At 39.4% G+C, this 14,927-nt stretch overlaps 1 protein-coding gene across 3 annotated transcripts in view; it reads left to right on the forward strand.

Moving 5' to 3' along the window:
• The window catches only part of atf7a (activating transcription factor 7a), a 37,912-nt gene that overhangs the window by 14,700 nt on the left and 8,285 nt on the right, over positions 1 to 14,927 (forward strand). For all 3 annotated transcript variants that reach the window (XM_077553145.1, XM_077553135.1, XM_077553128.1), the window contains 9 exons: positions 7,526 to 7,619; positions 7,738 to 7,853; positions 8,246 to 8,404; positions 8,475 to 8,623; positions 9,831 to 9,924; positions 10,005 to 10,124; positions 10,960 to 11,109; positions 13,359 to 13,547; positions 13,696 to 13,801. In XM_077553145.1, coding sequence (XP_077409271.1) covers positions 7,574 to 7,619; positions 7,738 to 7,853; positions 8,246 to 8,404; positions 8,475 to 8,623; positions 9,831 to 9,924; positions 10,005 to 10,124; positions 10,960 to 11,109; positions 13,359 to 13,547; positions 13,696 to 13,801 — 1,129 coding nt within the window. In that variant the 5' untranslated portion in view covers positions 7,526 to 7,573. The remainder of the gene's footprint in view (positions 1 to 7,525; positions 7,620 to 7,737; positions 7,854 to 8,245; positions 8,405 to 8,474; positions 8,624 to 9,830; positions 9,925 to 10,004; positions 10,125 to 10,959; positions 11,110 to 13,358; positions 13,548 to 13,695; positions 13,802 to 14,927) is intronic.

Consider the following 14,927-nt stretch of genomic DNA (forward strand, 5'->3'; position numbering starts at 1 on the left):
TAAACAAAAACAATGTTTGCTATTTGTTTTGAAAAACAGTGATCTATCCAAGTGATTTGGTGATGCTAGTCTTGTTCATTTGTTTTTGTCATGTTCTGTGTTTGTTTCTATTTTAAGCAAAATTAGCGTAAATATCAAGAATCTTCAGTGAGTTTGGTTGAAGCGCTCTTGACCAACCCGTATTTTCCTTGGTCTTACACTTGTTGTTGTTACTGATAATTGTATCATGGATGGTAAGGAGAGAACAGAAGGCTGCTTATATGTACTGTATTTTTATGTAAATATGGGACGTATGATGATGCTGTCATAACGGTGGACTGGATTCTCAAGTCTGTTTTGGTGCACTGGACAAAATTAGTTGTTTGCTAGCGTATATCAGCTTGAACTCATTTTAACTTCCTTTTATTAATTTTGGGATAAAACACTTACCCATGCTTCATGGTTGAGTGATACATTGTGATGAAATAAGGTTGTTGTGTGTGTGCATGACATTAGTGGGAATGAGTATATAATACATATTTGCAAAGGTATTGTCTCAATTAGAACAGAAAAAACCCAGCAGAAGGTTTGTCATTAATGGTTGCTCATTTTGTTAGATTATATAAACTTTCAAATGGTTCAAATGATTCGTTTTGATCGTTGCATGTCTAAGAGTGGATTTGAAATTTGAATCCTCTCTTGTAGATCGACAAGGTAAGAAGAATATTTGAGAGACTGCAAAGCTACAGCTACAATCAAAAGAAAGTTTTATTTGCTACTTGCCTTGTAAGGTGGAAAAGAGCTATATAAATGAAGTACTATTTACCATTTAAATCCTGTGTAAATCAGAGGTGGGCAAAAGTGTTCTTGGTAGTTGGTGTGTTAGCAGAATTGTGGGGGGAAAAATCTTTGTAACTTGTTGGTACAGTACAATAGCTGAAGAATGAACTCTTGAATATCTAGATAAAGGTATGAATCAGGAAAATTAATTTTTCAACCACAAAAGTTCCTGAGATACTTTGTAAAAGTGTATGAATCCAAAAGTAAGGCCTTATTTGGTATTTAAATGTCTTAAAAGAAACCCCGATTGTAAGTTTGCTCTATATTATTTATTTGGTTGTTACTAACATAACTAAAGAAATTCATTTTTCAAAATCATTTCCGGTTTAATACATTTTGTAGAAACTTTATTTGGACGTATGCCACCATTGTTATTTACATCGCAACGCATTCAGTGCATAGTGACGTAGAATAGCGGCAGTCTCTCTGCCGAGCAATGTGAAACACCTATAAAAAAAGCAAGGTAAGCCTCGTAGCGTACCTAAAGAAACAGCATGCGATCGGTAGAGTCACCCTCCCCCACGCCGTGCTCTCGTCATTCACCAGACGCATTCACGAGTTTTGATCATCCCTTTATGAACGCTACGGAGGCTTTCCTTGCTTTCTTTATAGATGTTTCACATTGCTCGGCAGAGAGCCAGCCGGCATTCTACGTCACAACGCACGCAATGCGTTGTGATGTAAATAACAATGGCGGCATAAGTCCAAATAAAGTTTCTAAAATAGGTATTAAACTGGATATGATTTTTGAAAAATTTATCTCAGTTATGTTAGTAACAATCAAATAAATAATATAAAAGCAAACCTGCAGTTTTACAAGCAACAGTTGTCTACCAGGAAAGTCTGAATCACTGCTGTCATTGACGGAGGATGTTTGACTCCTGGCTGTTCTCTTGGTTTTCCTTTCACCGCTAACAGCAGCAGCAACAAGACCTGCCCCCCATTATATGCTGCTCAGTATTTTCACTGTAAAACATGGCCATCCTAGCTGCCAGTATCTTCAGTGCTGTGATTAGTGTGCGATAGTTTCCTCAGCAAGACTCTGCAAATAAATGAGACGTGGATTTCTATTGGTGATGTGGCCCAGCAGGGCTAAAAATAAGCAACCCCCGACACTTGACTGTGTTTCCACTTCACTCTCTCACGGCAGCGTTCACAACTGCAACGCGGCGCCCTTAAAATAGGACACAGCCAAAGGCAACGAGCCTGGTGCCATAGCCAAGACTATTACTCCTACACCGCTGGCTGATTTGCATAGCCACTTCTCCGCAGAACAAGTGGGGCGTCTTTGATGCTTCCGTCTTCTTGAGGCCTGACTTTCCCAAGTGCTGCAGAACTCAAACTTGTATCACAATTTGTTCTGTGTCTCTGGTCGAACTTTCATTTGGTCATCTTTCAAAACAAAACTTTCCACAATTACTAATTGTCATGCAACTTTAAAAGATTTAGCAGATGGTAACTTTCTTAAAAACAATAGAACACTTCATGATATTTGAGGAGGGGTAATAAATGTCATTTAACTTTCTTTTGACGTGGATTGACTCAAGTATGGGTTCCTCGATTTATGATGGCGTTCTATTCGTACAACACTGAGGTAACCCAGACAATTCTGAGCTTACATCACAATTGTCACAAGTCAAAATGGTGGTCAAATGCTGCATTCCAGGAAGGTGGGAAGTCAGAGTTTTCCCAACTTTGAACCAGCAAGTGTGCACGGGAACAACCCTTTGAACTTGGAGATCTGAGTTGCAAAGTAAAAAATAACCCCAACATCACCAACCGGCTTCAATCTGACGTCATTCGACAATAGAGATGCAAGTTGTGAATGACAAAAAATTATTTATACAGTTATGCATGTATTTATTTCTTTTTTTCTTATGACAATCATTTAGCTATTTGAAGTAACCCAACATGAATTGGACTTAACACGTTAATGAGGAGTTACAACAAACAATTTATTGTAAGCAGCCATCTTTGTTGTTTACAGTTGCCTCGAATGCTTTGAGGTAGTGGAATGCTTTGAGGAAGTGGGACGATCTGAGTGGGATCAATTCGACTTCCCACCTTCCTTGAATGCAGCATTAACTCTGTGAAATGAAGCTCTCAGCTCATTGAAAAGCATTGGACTTTGGATCGTAGAGCTTCCTTTCACCTGGTTGTCTGCCATGTTCAGTTGTGACGTAAGCTCTGAATTGTCTATTGACAATTCAGAACATTTGGGCATTTTTTATATTTCCGCAATGCACACAATGCAAATGCTTCTGTTATACGATGAAAACAAATGGCGTATTTTATTGCTTTTGCTTGTGGCTAGCATCCAAACCAAGCACATTGTTCTAGTATTCAAACGACATTTCAGCACATTGTGAAATCAAAATAATCCTCACAAATCAAATTACAACGATCCAAAGTCCAGTGCTTTTCATTGAGCGGAGAGCTTTCTTGAGTTGACTGCCATTTTGACTTGTGATTCGGAATTAATTGGCATATTTCAGTAGTACATATGTAGCCTTTCTCATTAACCTTGTCTAATGCGTTGAAGTCATACTAAATGTAAATATTTGTATAAAAACACTTCAAGCCATTGATAGAGTATGATCAAATGAAAAACGGATAAAGAAAAGACTTCCTTAACTTTACTCCTGCGGTTCACTTGCAAACTGGAAGCGGAAATAACTAGTTCATTGTAAGCTGATTGTAAAAAGAAACACCACAGGCTGGACCCTTTGTGTGGAATGAAAATTATCAGCTAGCCGGCTAGCAGAGAAGGTAGCATAGCAAATCTTGACTTAGTGCTCCTGCTCAAACATCACAAACAGATGGACTCAAATTCATTACACCAATCACAGAAGAGCCAACTTGAAGTCTTTTGTCAACAAAAAGCTTCTTCAAGGCAGCACAATTGAACAAGAAACCCCAAAAAGGATCACACAAAATCAATAAAAGAGCTCATGGCTTTAACAAAAGCAACACTGGCAATAATCTTCAACACTGAAACACTTTTGATACCACTGTGAACACAGCCTTTTCTGCTTTGTGTGTGTGTGTGTGCTTGTTTTTTTTACATAGTGGGGCCAACATTTCGGGATTTCACAGAGTTGTGGGGCCCACCTGTCCATGTGGGGCCATTTTGCTGGGCCCCACAAGTTTAGACCTCTTTTTGAGGGTCAGGACTTGGTTTTAGAGTTTAGGTTGGGTTATGGTTGAAGTTAGGGTAAGGAATAGTGGGAGGCAATATTTTTTTATGGTAAGGATAAGGGGCTAGGAAATTATGTCAATGAGATGGCCCCACAAAGATAGTAAAACAAACTTGTGTGTGTGTGTATAAATTGAGTGTTTTCAGTAGGGATGCACAATAATATCTGTGGCCGATAAATATTGGCAATTATCAACCAATTTGACGTCAAACAGTTAGAACCAATAATACAGAAGTCCTCCGATAATAATAGACTTGCCGCGTTGGTCCATCTGTTGTGGTTGTGGCTCAAGTTGTGCCCAAGTCCTCAACCCCTCCCCTCTCCTATGTTAGTGGGAGTGTTGCATATTTGTGACGTCATAATGCGCACAACGGACCTTGTGTTGACAGATGCATCATGGCAACATGGCAGTCGCCAGTGTGGACTTTCTTTACTGTGCCTCCCCAAAATGTTACCCTCGCAGTTTTTTGTTGCATTTTTAAAAGATGACTGTTTGGTTTGGCAAACGCAAAATAAGTTACTGGTTGTCTTTGAAGCAGAGATATCAATAAGATTCCGCTTCATGGTGCTTTCCACAATGTTTCAATGTATTTGTACATGTTAGCCTTATAGTAGGACTCAAAAGTAAATTTGTATTCAAGTTAATTTTGCAAACAATTATCGGCTTACATATCGGTTATCGACATCGGCACTTCCTAAATTATTGGTTTATCGTATCGGCTGAAAATAGCATTATCATGCATCCCCAGTTTTCAGTTAATATAAGACCTCTATTGTGCATAGTGTTTGTTAATGTTTACTTGCATGTCCAACATCATTGGACACGCAAGTCGAGACAGAGGATCAAGTGACGGGACAACAAATACATGAAATTATGATGAAATATAGTTTAATAATCTTCCTTAAAGACTTATTTAATGCTGATGTGGCACAATAATGCAGAGGACATGCATGTGTAATCAGATTCTGCTTTTCTTGATATGGCGTAAGCAAATATATTTGAACTTGTACTCTGTGGCAACGATGGGGAAATTTTTATCACACAGACGTTTCACACCACAGTTGAGCTGCTGTTTTCGTCTTCATTATTGTTGCATTTTGTTATTTTCTCTTTAAACTGCTGCTAAAACACTTCTGCTAATCTTGCTGCCGTCTGCCTGTTTGTGATGCACATGCACTGTACTGATCCTGATCATTGGTGATATCCGCACTGTGACATATGGCTCACCGGCAGAGGGCCTCATTTTTAGCCCTGGAGTTCCAGGGCTCAGACTGGCCCACTTTTGTTCAGATTTGAATGAAGATGCACAATTTTACACTTACTAGTAAGAATGTAGATACCTTTTTTTTCCAGACTGATTCCAATATGAGTACTCTACTCTTGTGTAGTCACTGATAGCAATTACCGATACCACAAGTACTTTCGATGCATAAAATCTGCCCCAAAAAACAATGACATCATTTTAAAGAAAGACCTACGGTATATATCCCAATGTAGCTTTTTTCCTTAAATTTGCATGAAATGAATAGCAATTTTCTGCTCTTATTTTTAATTTCTAGTTCCTGATCATAAAATGGCCAGCACTCGCCCATCACTACTTATCAGTTGTATCAATCTAGATAAATTACCATTCCCTTCAACGATATTCAAATTGCATTTGATCAAAATTCAAATCTACAAAAAAGATGCTTACAAGATCACAATCACTGTTTATTTGAACAAGTATGAGAACATTAAGGTCAAAATGGGATGAGGCATTTTCCACTTAACCAGGCAGTTTGAGGCAGATTTACCAAACGCTGTTAAGATAATAAGATTGAGGCAGCTACACTGCAATGCTCTTATTTTGAAACATATTCACACAACTTCTGGTGCACTACTTAGCCAACTACCGCTAACTTTGACAGCTATTTTAATTGGAGGAGACTTTCCCATCATGCTTTGTTGCCATTAACTCTTTTACTGCCAAAAACGTTAAATGACGTTCAGTAAAAACCTACGGAGGAGCGCCAAAGACGTTAAAGGACGTTCACCAAGTTTTTTTTTTTTTTTGCCTTGGCCAGCTGTGCTGAAAGTATCAAGCAGATCTAGTTAGTATAATGCCTATTTTTGGCCCCTAGATGGCAGCGATGACTCTCTTTGGACAAGATTGGGTAGGCGTCAGTAGAAGACGTGAGGCGGAGCTAGAGTGTTGAGGGGACAATGGCTGAGAAAGCCATAATGGCGACCGGTTGCAAGCAGCTCACGCTTGAGCATTTTTTTCAAAGACGAAAAGCATCAACCAATGCTAAAGTGCACATTGATGACGACAATGATGATGATGGTGACTCCGAGGTTGACGCCGAAGTTGTAAGCGTTGACGCAGCGGCTATGTTCACGTCATAAAGCCTCACCGGCTAGCGATGCTAACGCCGGAAAACGCGGAGCACAACCGAGCACGCTCAGGCGGACGTTCAATCGGACGACGAAGAGTGCCCCGAGTCCAATGCATATTCATCGGAGGAGTGGGTACAGTCTGATCACGGAGAAGACACTGGTTATGGACTACGATGCCACCATGAATGGCGCGGATAAGATGGATCAGAACATCTCTTACCAGCCGGTATAGGATCTGAAGGACATGAGGAAGCCAGACGTAACACCACCGTAACGTCACCGTATCATGATCCTGAGAGTAGACTTGATGGCAACATGGCCAAACACATACTGCAGTATATACTTGCTATTCTCCGGGAAAAAAAGCCAGCAAGAAAGTGTAGCGTCTGCACGCTAAGGGGCCATCGCAGTGAAACTAATCTGTTGTGCAAATCCTGCTGCGACATGCATGCCATTAGTTCCTGATCATAAAGTGACCACAAGAGGGCAGCCGATGTTGGTATCAACAACCTCCACAAGTACCGATACTGTAAAATAAGGCTCGTATCGCCACCGATACCAATATCTGGTATTGGCAGTCGCAATTGCCTACTTTTGGTTTTAAATTATTGTGGCTTGGTAAAACCCTTAGTAATAAAAGTAGGCAGTCAGTGTTTTCTGTAATAAAATGGTGTGCCTGAATCGTTGGTAATACAGTTGTACGACAATGATATAGTTAGATTCAAATGTTATGGACGCACTAAATATACTGATTTCAAAACAGATCTTTCAGTCTGGCCCATCAGGAATTCACCAGAATGTCCAGAGTACCCAATAAGGGCCTGCTAACCTGTGTTAGCAACAGAGTCCGAAGCTTAGGGCGCATTTTACCCAAAATATTTAATGCAATGCCAAACTTCCGTTCATGGCAGCAGGGCTGATGCACAAGCATCTAAAACGGAAGCATGTTGTGGCTACTGCCTGATTCCCTATTGGAGATTAGGACAGCCGTGTCTGGAAGCTAGCCTTAGCACATGCAGATTTTGGTTTGTGCATTAGTCAGTGAATTTGCATTTATTAACAACAGACAATAGCCTGCAGTATGTTCAATTTATCCTATTTCCCTTACCTTTCTCCTCCTTTACTTCACCAGAGATTTACCAACGAGGACCACTTGGCTGTACACAAACACAAGCATGAGATGACACTAAAGTTTGCACCCAGGACGGACTCTGTCATAATTGCAGGTACTAAATATGCTATTCGTCAACACGTTAAAAATGTTCAAGTTTTTAGGGTACTTTATACAAATGAATAAAAGGCAGCTGTGTGACTGGCGCTTTTTGTATTTGTCTCTTTTTCCAGACCAGACGCCCACTCCCACTCGCTTCTTAAAGAACTGTGATGAAGTCGGTCTGTTCAATGATCTGGCCAACTCCTTCGAGCAAGATGACGATGACAACAAGCGAGTGAAGAACTCTGTAAGATGGTTTTTGTTTTTATATGTTGCTACAAAAAAAGTCTATACTATCACTGTCCATTGAGAAGCAGCACGTCCCTTCAAATGTTGAGCTCTGTTTGTACACTATACAAATAGTATTTCACAATTAAGTTTTATAGTTAAAGCCTATTTACTACATGAATTTCATATTTCATATTATTATAAGGACTTTATCTACACTAACACAATACTTAACTGTAGTTAAGTGTAGTAATTGTTTTTTTTATTAACATTAAAAGCCTTCTCAAGATAAAACATCATTCAAATTGCAAAAACTTTAGTTCAATTCAGTTCGATAAACAGTGGTGGCTTGCCTTGCATGAATACGAGCTATGACACATATACAGTATCTCTTCTTCCCTGCCTTCTTAGCTCCCTGCTCCTTCTTCAGTGGCTTTGGACATGAGCCTGCAGACGCCATCAGATATGAAAGTGAAAGAGGAGGCACCAGTGGAGGTTGACTCCTCGTCCCCCGACAGTCCAGACTCCATCTCTGCAATGCCAGAGAGCAGAAGAAAGCCCTTGGTCAAGGTGAAGCTAAGACACAAGTTGCAAACATTTGCAATCGTGCAAGTCACATGACATTGATATCTTGTTACAGGACATGCCACCCAGGAGCTCAGCCCCGACACCTACCATTGTGCGTCCAGGTTCCCTTCCGTTGCACTTGGGCTTTGACGCCCTTCAGCCAACCATGCCTTCGCCCACTTCCGTTATCACACAGGCACCACCTTCCAATCGCACTTTGGGGTGAGTCTCTTGCCTTCCAGCACTGTCCACCCTCCCTCCCTGAAGAAAAAGCAGTAAACACAATAGCAAACTTTGCCAGCAGAAGCACAATGCTGGATAAGTTTAGTGGATACTTACCTTACTAGCATTAGTGCTCATTTTTTTCCCACCCACCAACCTCACTGGTAGTGGCAATTCTAGTATTTATTACTATTAGTGCGTTATTATTAATAACATTCCAGTGTTTGGAACATTACTTTAAAAAAGTAATTAGTTATAGTTACTCATTACTTGTCTAAAAAAATAATTGAGTTAGTAATTAAATTACTTCATAATAAAAGTAATTTGTTACCAGGCAGAGTAACTATTTTCACTGCTTTTTTTTAAAAAAAAAAAAAATTATATCCAATAATTTGGATTTTACAATTTTTTAAATTATTATTATTATTATTACTACTACTACTACTACTACTACTACTATATTTTTTATACAAGGAATTCAAATTATATCAAGGCTATATAGGGTGTTTTCATGTATTTTTACCAAAATAAATGACATTATGAAATTATTATTTAATGAAAGAATAAAAAATTTTCCTTGCTGCAAAATAACGCAAGTTCACACTCTAAAAACAGTTATTATGGATCAAGAATGGACCGGTCCACTTTATGGGTCAATTTGACCAAACCTTCAGTTTTTTTTTTGTTTTTTTTTTTATTCCCATGCAAAGGATCTGACCATTATTTATGAGTTGTTTTATGCTGAAAGACCCATTTCTTGACTCAAATGTGGTTAAAATCGACCCAAGTAGAGGATTGTTAATTTTTTTACCAATAGTTGCGTTATTTTTGACCCAGCCGTTTTTAGAGTATAGTGTTTTCTTAGTTAATTAATTGTAATTACCCTAGATAATGTTCAACCATTGGATGGCGATGTACATTTAAGTTTGCGTCTGGTCAAATTCAGATAAAAGCATACAATTCCATAAGAAACTTATTGCATGTCTTTGCAATATGCCTATTTAATGGGCCAATATTGCGATATCGATATTTTTTCGATATATTGTGCAGCCCTAACACACACACACACTCTATATATGTATGTGTATGTATGTTGTGTCCACTGTACTGTTATGTAGATTTGTTGATGATATTAAAGTGTTAACATTTTTTTTTCACATTTTTCTGATCTTTGTCACATATGCAAACACTTTCCATTTCTGTCTAGTTCACCAACAAGCCACTACCCCATGATGATGCTCCCCTCGGGCCAGGCTGTGCCTGTCCTCCCCGGGCCTGTTCAGATGCCATCTGTCATCAATGTAAGGACTGCAAAATAGCTTTTTGTTGCACAAATCATTTCAGTTATTTCAGTATGTGGTGTATTTGATGTGCTCTCAAGCTGGCCCGACCCATGTGCATGGTACCAAACATTCCTGGAATCCCTGGCCCTCCTCTGGGAAGCAGTAGTAGCGGTTCAAACTCCCCTTCTGGCTACAGCATCCACTCCGAGGCCAAGATGGTTAGTGTTTGATTAGCTCTCTATTTTTAACTTTATCTACTTTCCCTTTTTGTCTCCATCTTCACCCTGCAGCCACCCTTTGCCTTCTATTGGCTCAATTTCTTAGTCATATGACTTCTTATTGTTGCACTTAACCCTTAAGACCTAAGTTTACTAAATTATTATGGATCACAGAGAAGAAATGAAATGGAAATTGTTTCTTGTGACCAAAATTATGTTGCTAAAATAAATGTAAGCAAATACATTGCACAAAAGCATTGTAACCGTTTTTATTTTGATTTCAAAATCTCCAACCATTATATACATTAGAAATTGTAAAGAGCAGCTACAAACATACATTTTCATGCATGCAATAGCCTGAAACGTGTCACAAGAAACCATGACATCCATCTCTTTTCGATCACATGATGGTAAACAGATCGAAGCCTAGTAGTGAGTCATGAATAAAGCAGCACAAATACAAAATGGAGCCCAACAGCCAGTTGTGTATGACTTGAATAAATTAGTGACTCCCAACACATTGTTACAACGGCGTATTAGGGCCACGTTTAAATATCAATATTTTCTTAGAGGGTGGGTAATATTCTGAGAGAGAAAAACTCGCTAATTGGATTTATCAATACAAAGTACTTACTGGTGTGTGTATGACTAATGTGTGCACGTTGACAACTTGACACATTCAAAATTGTTGTCCTGCAAAAGAGTTTAGAACTTTTTCTACTCACAGTAGATACCATAAATGAGGCCCTACTGTGAAAGAGTTGATTTAGCCCACGTGTCTCCCACTCTGGGAGCCTTGAATTTGCTCCCTACTGATTGATGCTTTTTCCCGTAGCGTCTGAAGGCAGCGCTGTCTCAACAGAGCCCATCAGGACACGGCTTAGGCATGATGGCCATGGGGAACAGTCCTATGGTACCTCAGAGAGCGGAACAGAGCCAGCTGCTTGTCCAGCAGCCAGATGCTCAATCACCTGCACAGCCTCAGGTACATGTCATCATCTGCCAATTCACTCTTCACACGTATATTAAAAAATAAATACTACATTGCCAAAAATGTTTACTCTGTGTATATTTGATGAATCAATGCTAAAGACATACGCCACTGAAATTCATTATAAAAATCAATTAAATTAATTTTACTCATATGAATAATTGAATTATTGTCAGCTGTTATCATTCAAATGGTAATCAATAATTGCAAGAAAAAAATCACTAGTGCTTTTTTTTTTTTTGTATTTTTTTTTACAAAATTTCTTTATCTACTTACTTTTTAATGCTAACATGACATGTTTCCCAAATGAAGATTATTATTTGCAGCATATTTCAGAAGATTCTCCATACCTTTTTGGAAATGTCAAATGCATCTGAGCATCTTTAGTGTTCCTTATGTTTGGTTCTTTTACAAATGGTCCGTCTTTGTAATCACATTGGAGAGACAAGTTGTTGCAATACACCAGAGGGATCTGTCAGCTGAAATGCCAGGATGAGGCAGCCGTTTTGCATTCTATATATATATAGTACAGCCAAATAGTGTTATTTCTGAAACATATATACATTTGTGAACGTGTCAGAACTATTGCTTGTCTTTATTGTTATCAGAGTTGTACAAAGTATAATGGGTTTAATGAGTAGTTAGCATCATTTATGCACTTGTATCCGCTGAGTTTAAAAGGTAATGTATAAGCTGCACACTGGTGTATGGCTGGTGTGAATGTTTGGTGGTGTTTGGAGGGGTTGTAGACACATACTGGCAGCCACACCACTGTCAAGCCTATAGTCAGGTTTCCATCCGATTGTTTCAAATTTTTAAGCCAATTTTTGAAAATGCGCAAAACGGACATGCCACTGCCCGTTTCCATCTGTTCTTCTTTTGCAAATATTGAGAGGGGACTCCGCCGCTGTAGGTGGCGGTATACACCATAAAGATGTGATCCACCAGTAATTTAAAATAAGAAGACCAGGAAGCGACTGCGCCGTGCTATGACGTTGTATGAGTTTGCTTTTGTAATTCTTCAACCGTAGCGTTTCTTTGCTGTTTTTCATCTAAAATAGCATTAATATTCGCTTCTTTAATGAATTCCAAAAAGATTTCTGTTTCGTCATCCCCCCAAACATACCAACATTGCTTTGGGACTACAAACATAAGTGTGACGTAATATCCGGTCAAAATGTGCGACGTGTGTCTGGTCTTGCCAGCGGTTATTCGCAAAACCTGTTTCCATAACCAAAATTCGCATTTTTCTTTTTTCAATACGTTTCAAAATCAACCCCCTCTAAGCGTAAAAACTTTTTGGGTGTAAATTGTGGGCCCTTTTTTTAATTTCTAGCATTTCCATTCAATTTTATTTGCGCATTTCTTGAAAATTCAAATAAAAATGGGTTGATGGAAACCCAACTTGTGACTGCATACTGTCACTGCTATGTGTAAACACATGTCAATTTTTTACGTTTTTAGGATGTCTGCATTCAGTTTCACGCAAATATCATAAAAATGACAAAAATGAATGAGCGAGTGCATGAATAATGTATCCATTGTGTGCTTTTGAGTGCGTGAAAATAAAATGGGTTAGAGTGCTAAACGTGTCTTAACAGAAGCTACTGTCCATCAACTCCAACTGAAACATTCTGGACAAAAGAGCACTGTCAGCGTCTTTTCTGCTTAGAATGTGACTGTGTTGCTTACTTTTTACTAACTTTCACTGGCGGTGGGCGGTATACACCATAAAGATGTGATCCACCAGTAATTTAAAAGAAGAACAAGACCAGGAAGCGACTGCGCCGTGCTATGACGTTGTATGAGTTTGCTTTTGTAATTATTGATAAACCGTAGCGTTTCTTTGCTATCTTTCATCTAAAATAGCATTAATATTCGCTTCTTTAATGAATTCCCAAAAGATTTCTGTTTCATTGTCCCCCCAAACATACCTTACTTTATCGTCCAACATTGCTTTGGGACTACAAACATAAGCGTGACGTAATATCCGGTCAAAATACGCGACGTGTGTCTTATTCGCAAATATTCGCAATTACTTTTTACTAAGTTTCACTGGATGCTCTCTGCTGTCCACCATTGTTCTTTCAGAAGACGTGGCTGACCTTTGTTTGTTTAAGCCTCAGTCCTGTTTTTTTTTTTAAGACTGTGATGTAATCAAGAAATAACCAAGTGATGACTCAAGCTTAATTTTTTTATGGTGTCTGTGTGCGCCTGCACCCCGCCTACCCACCCATCTGCAGGTATCACCAGCACAGCCCACAGGTGGGCGTCGGCGACGGACGGCAGACGATGACCCAGACGAGCGGAGGCAGCGCTTCCTGGAGAGAAATCGGGCGGCGGCATCACGCTGCAGGCAGAAACGCAAACTGTGGGTCAACTCTTTGGAAAAAAAGGCAGAGGAACTCAGCAGCATGAACGTCTCGCTGTCGGTAGGGAGCAAATTACACTGAGACTGTCTGAAGTCAGACAATGGTACCTTGTCGTTTTGGGATGAATTATCCGTATATTGGGAATTGTTGTTTGCCAGTCATTTTTGCACTTAGGGTTATCGGTTCCTAATTGTTTTGCTTTGTCCAGAACGAGGTGTCTCTGTTGCGAAATGAGGTGGCTCATTTGAAGCAGTTGCTGCTGGCGCACAAGGACTGTCCTGTCACCACCCTGCAGAAGAAAGCTACTTACCTGGGTGAGCAGAGTGAGGAAAATACGTTGCCATGAGACTTTGGGAAATTATTATGGGACTGCTGAGCGAAGCAAGCAGACACATATTGTTATTCTACCTAGGAAATGGGTTTATTGTTGTTGTTTTTTTTATTATATCATCTTCCAGTGATTTTTCCGCAAAAATGCGGCCCGTACCGTACATCGCACCGGGACAAATGAGGTATCAAACGATGCAGCTCGATCTGACTCGCTGCGCTATTATTTTTCTAGGAATTCCGAGTTACCATGGCGACGCAATTCCCCAAAAAAAGTCCCATAGGAATGAATGGGAAACCGAAAGTGATCAAATCAATTCAAGCACCTTTTTCCAAGACACGCTGCGCGCGCATACGTTAACCGACCGATATGAATTTTAGCTCATTTTGTAGTAATTTTTCTCATCTTTACCTCAGTGCAATTTTTTTTAAGGAATGTAAGCGCTCCCCTCTGTGCAGGTTCAAAGACAATGAGCAAACGGGAAACAAATAGCCTTTTTGCGTCGGCTTCAGTGGAGCAATTAGCCTTAGAGTGACGGGAACTAAAAAAATCTATTTTCAAAAGTTTCACTTCAACTCGTCACCATGGCCACAATCTTTTCTCACTAGACGTCAAATGCTCACATTTTGTAGTCACAAGTGTCTTCCTTCAGAAAAACTAACTTTTATTTGGCTAAGGTGTCATTTAGTACCTTTATTTTCACTTTAAGCGAGGAGAAGTCGGACTAACTCGCCTATCTTTTCCATGTTAATTTGGGCGGCTTTTTCCTCTTCATTTTGGATAAATTTTTCAACCTGCTCTCATTTGGTCATTTTTCATCTGCCGTTCTAACGAGCCATTTCTGGAATCTGCATCTTAAACCGTTAAGTCGTGAGAGGCTTTTGTTCGAGGTGTGCGTATCTCATACAATATCAATGGAATGTGTATGCGTGACGTCTCCAAGTCAAAGGTGTCCAACAAGTTAAAATCAAATGTGTGTGCGTGAATGTGCATTCTTCTTAAAGGGACAGTAAGATACTTTTAGTTTATGTTGATTATGGTTAACTTCCACATTTCTTGACCGATTTCAATCGTTTGAATTTTGAACTGTTCAGCTCATTTACATTTTTTTT

Source organism: Vanacampus margaritifer, chromosome 1 (genome assembly GCF_051991255.1).
Source record: "Vanacampus margaritifer isolate UIUO_Vmar chromosome 1, RoL_Vmar_1.0, whole genome shotgun sequence".
Lineage (NCBI taxonomy): Eukaryota > Metazoa > Chordata > Actinopteri > Syngnathiformes > Syngnathidae > Vanacampus > Vanacampus margaritifer.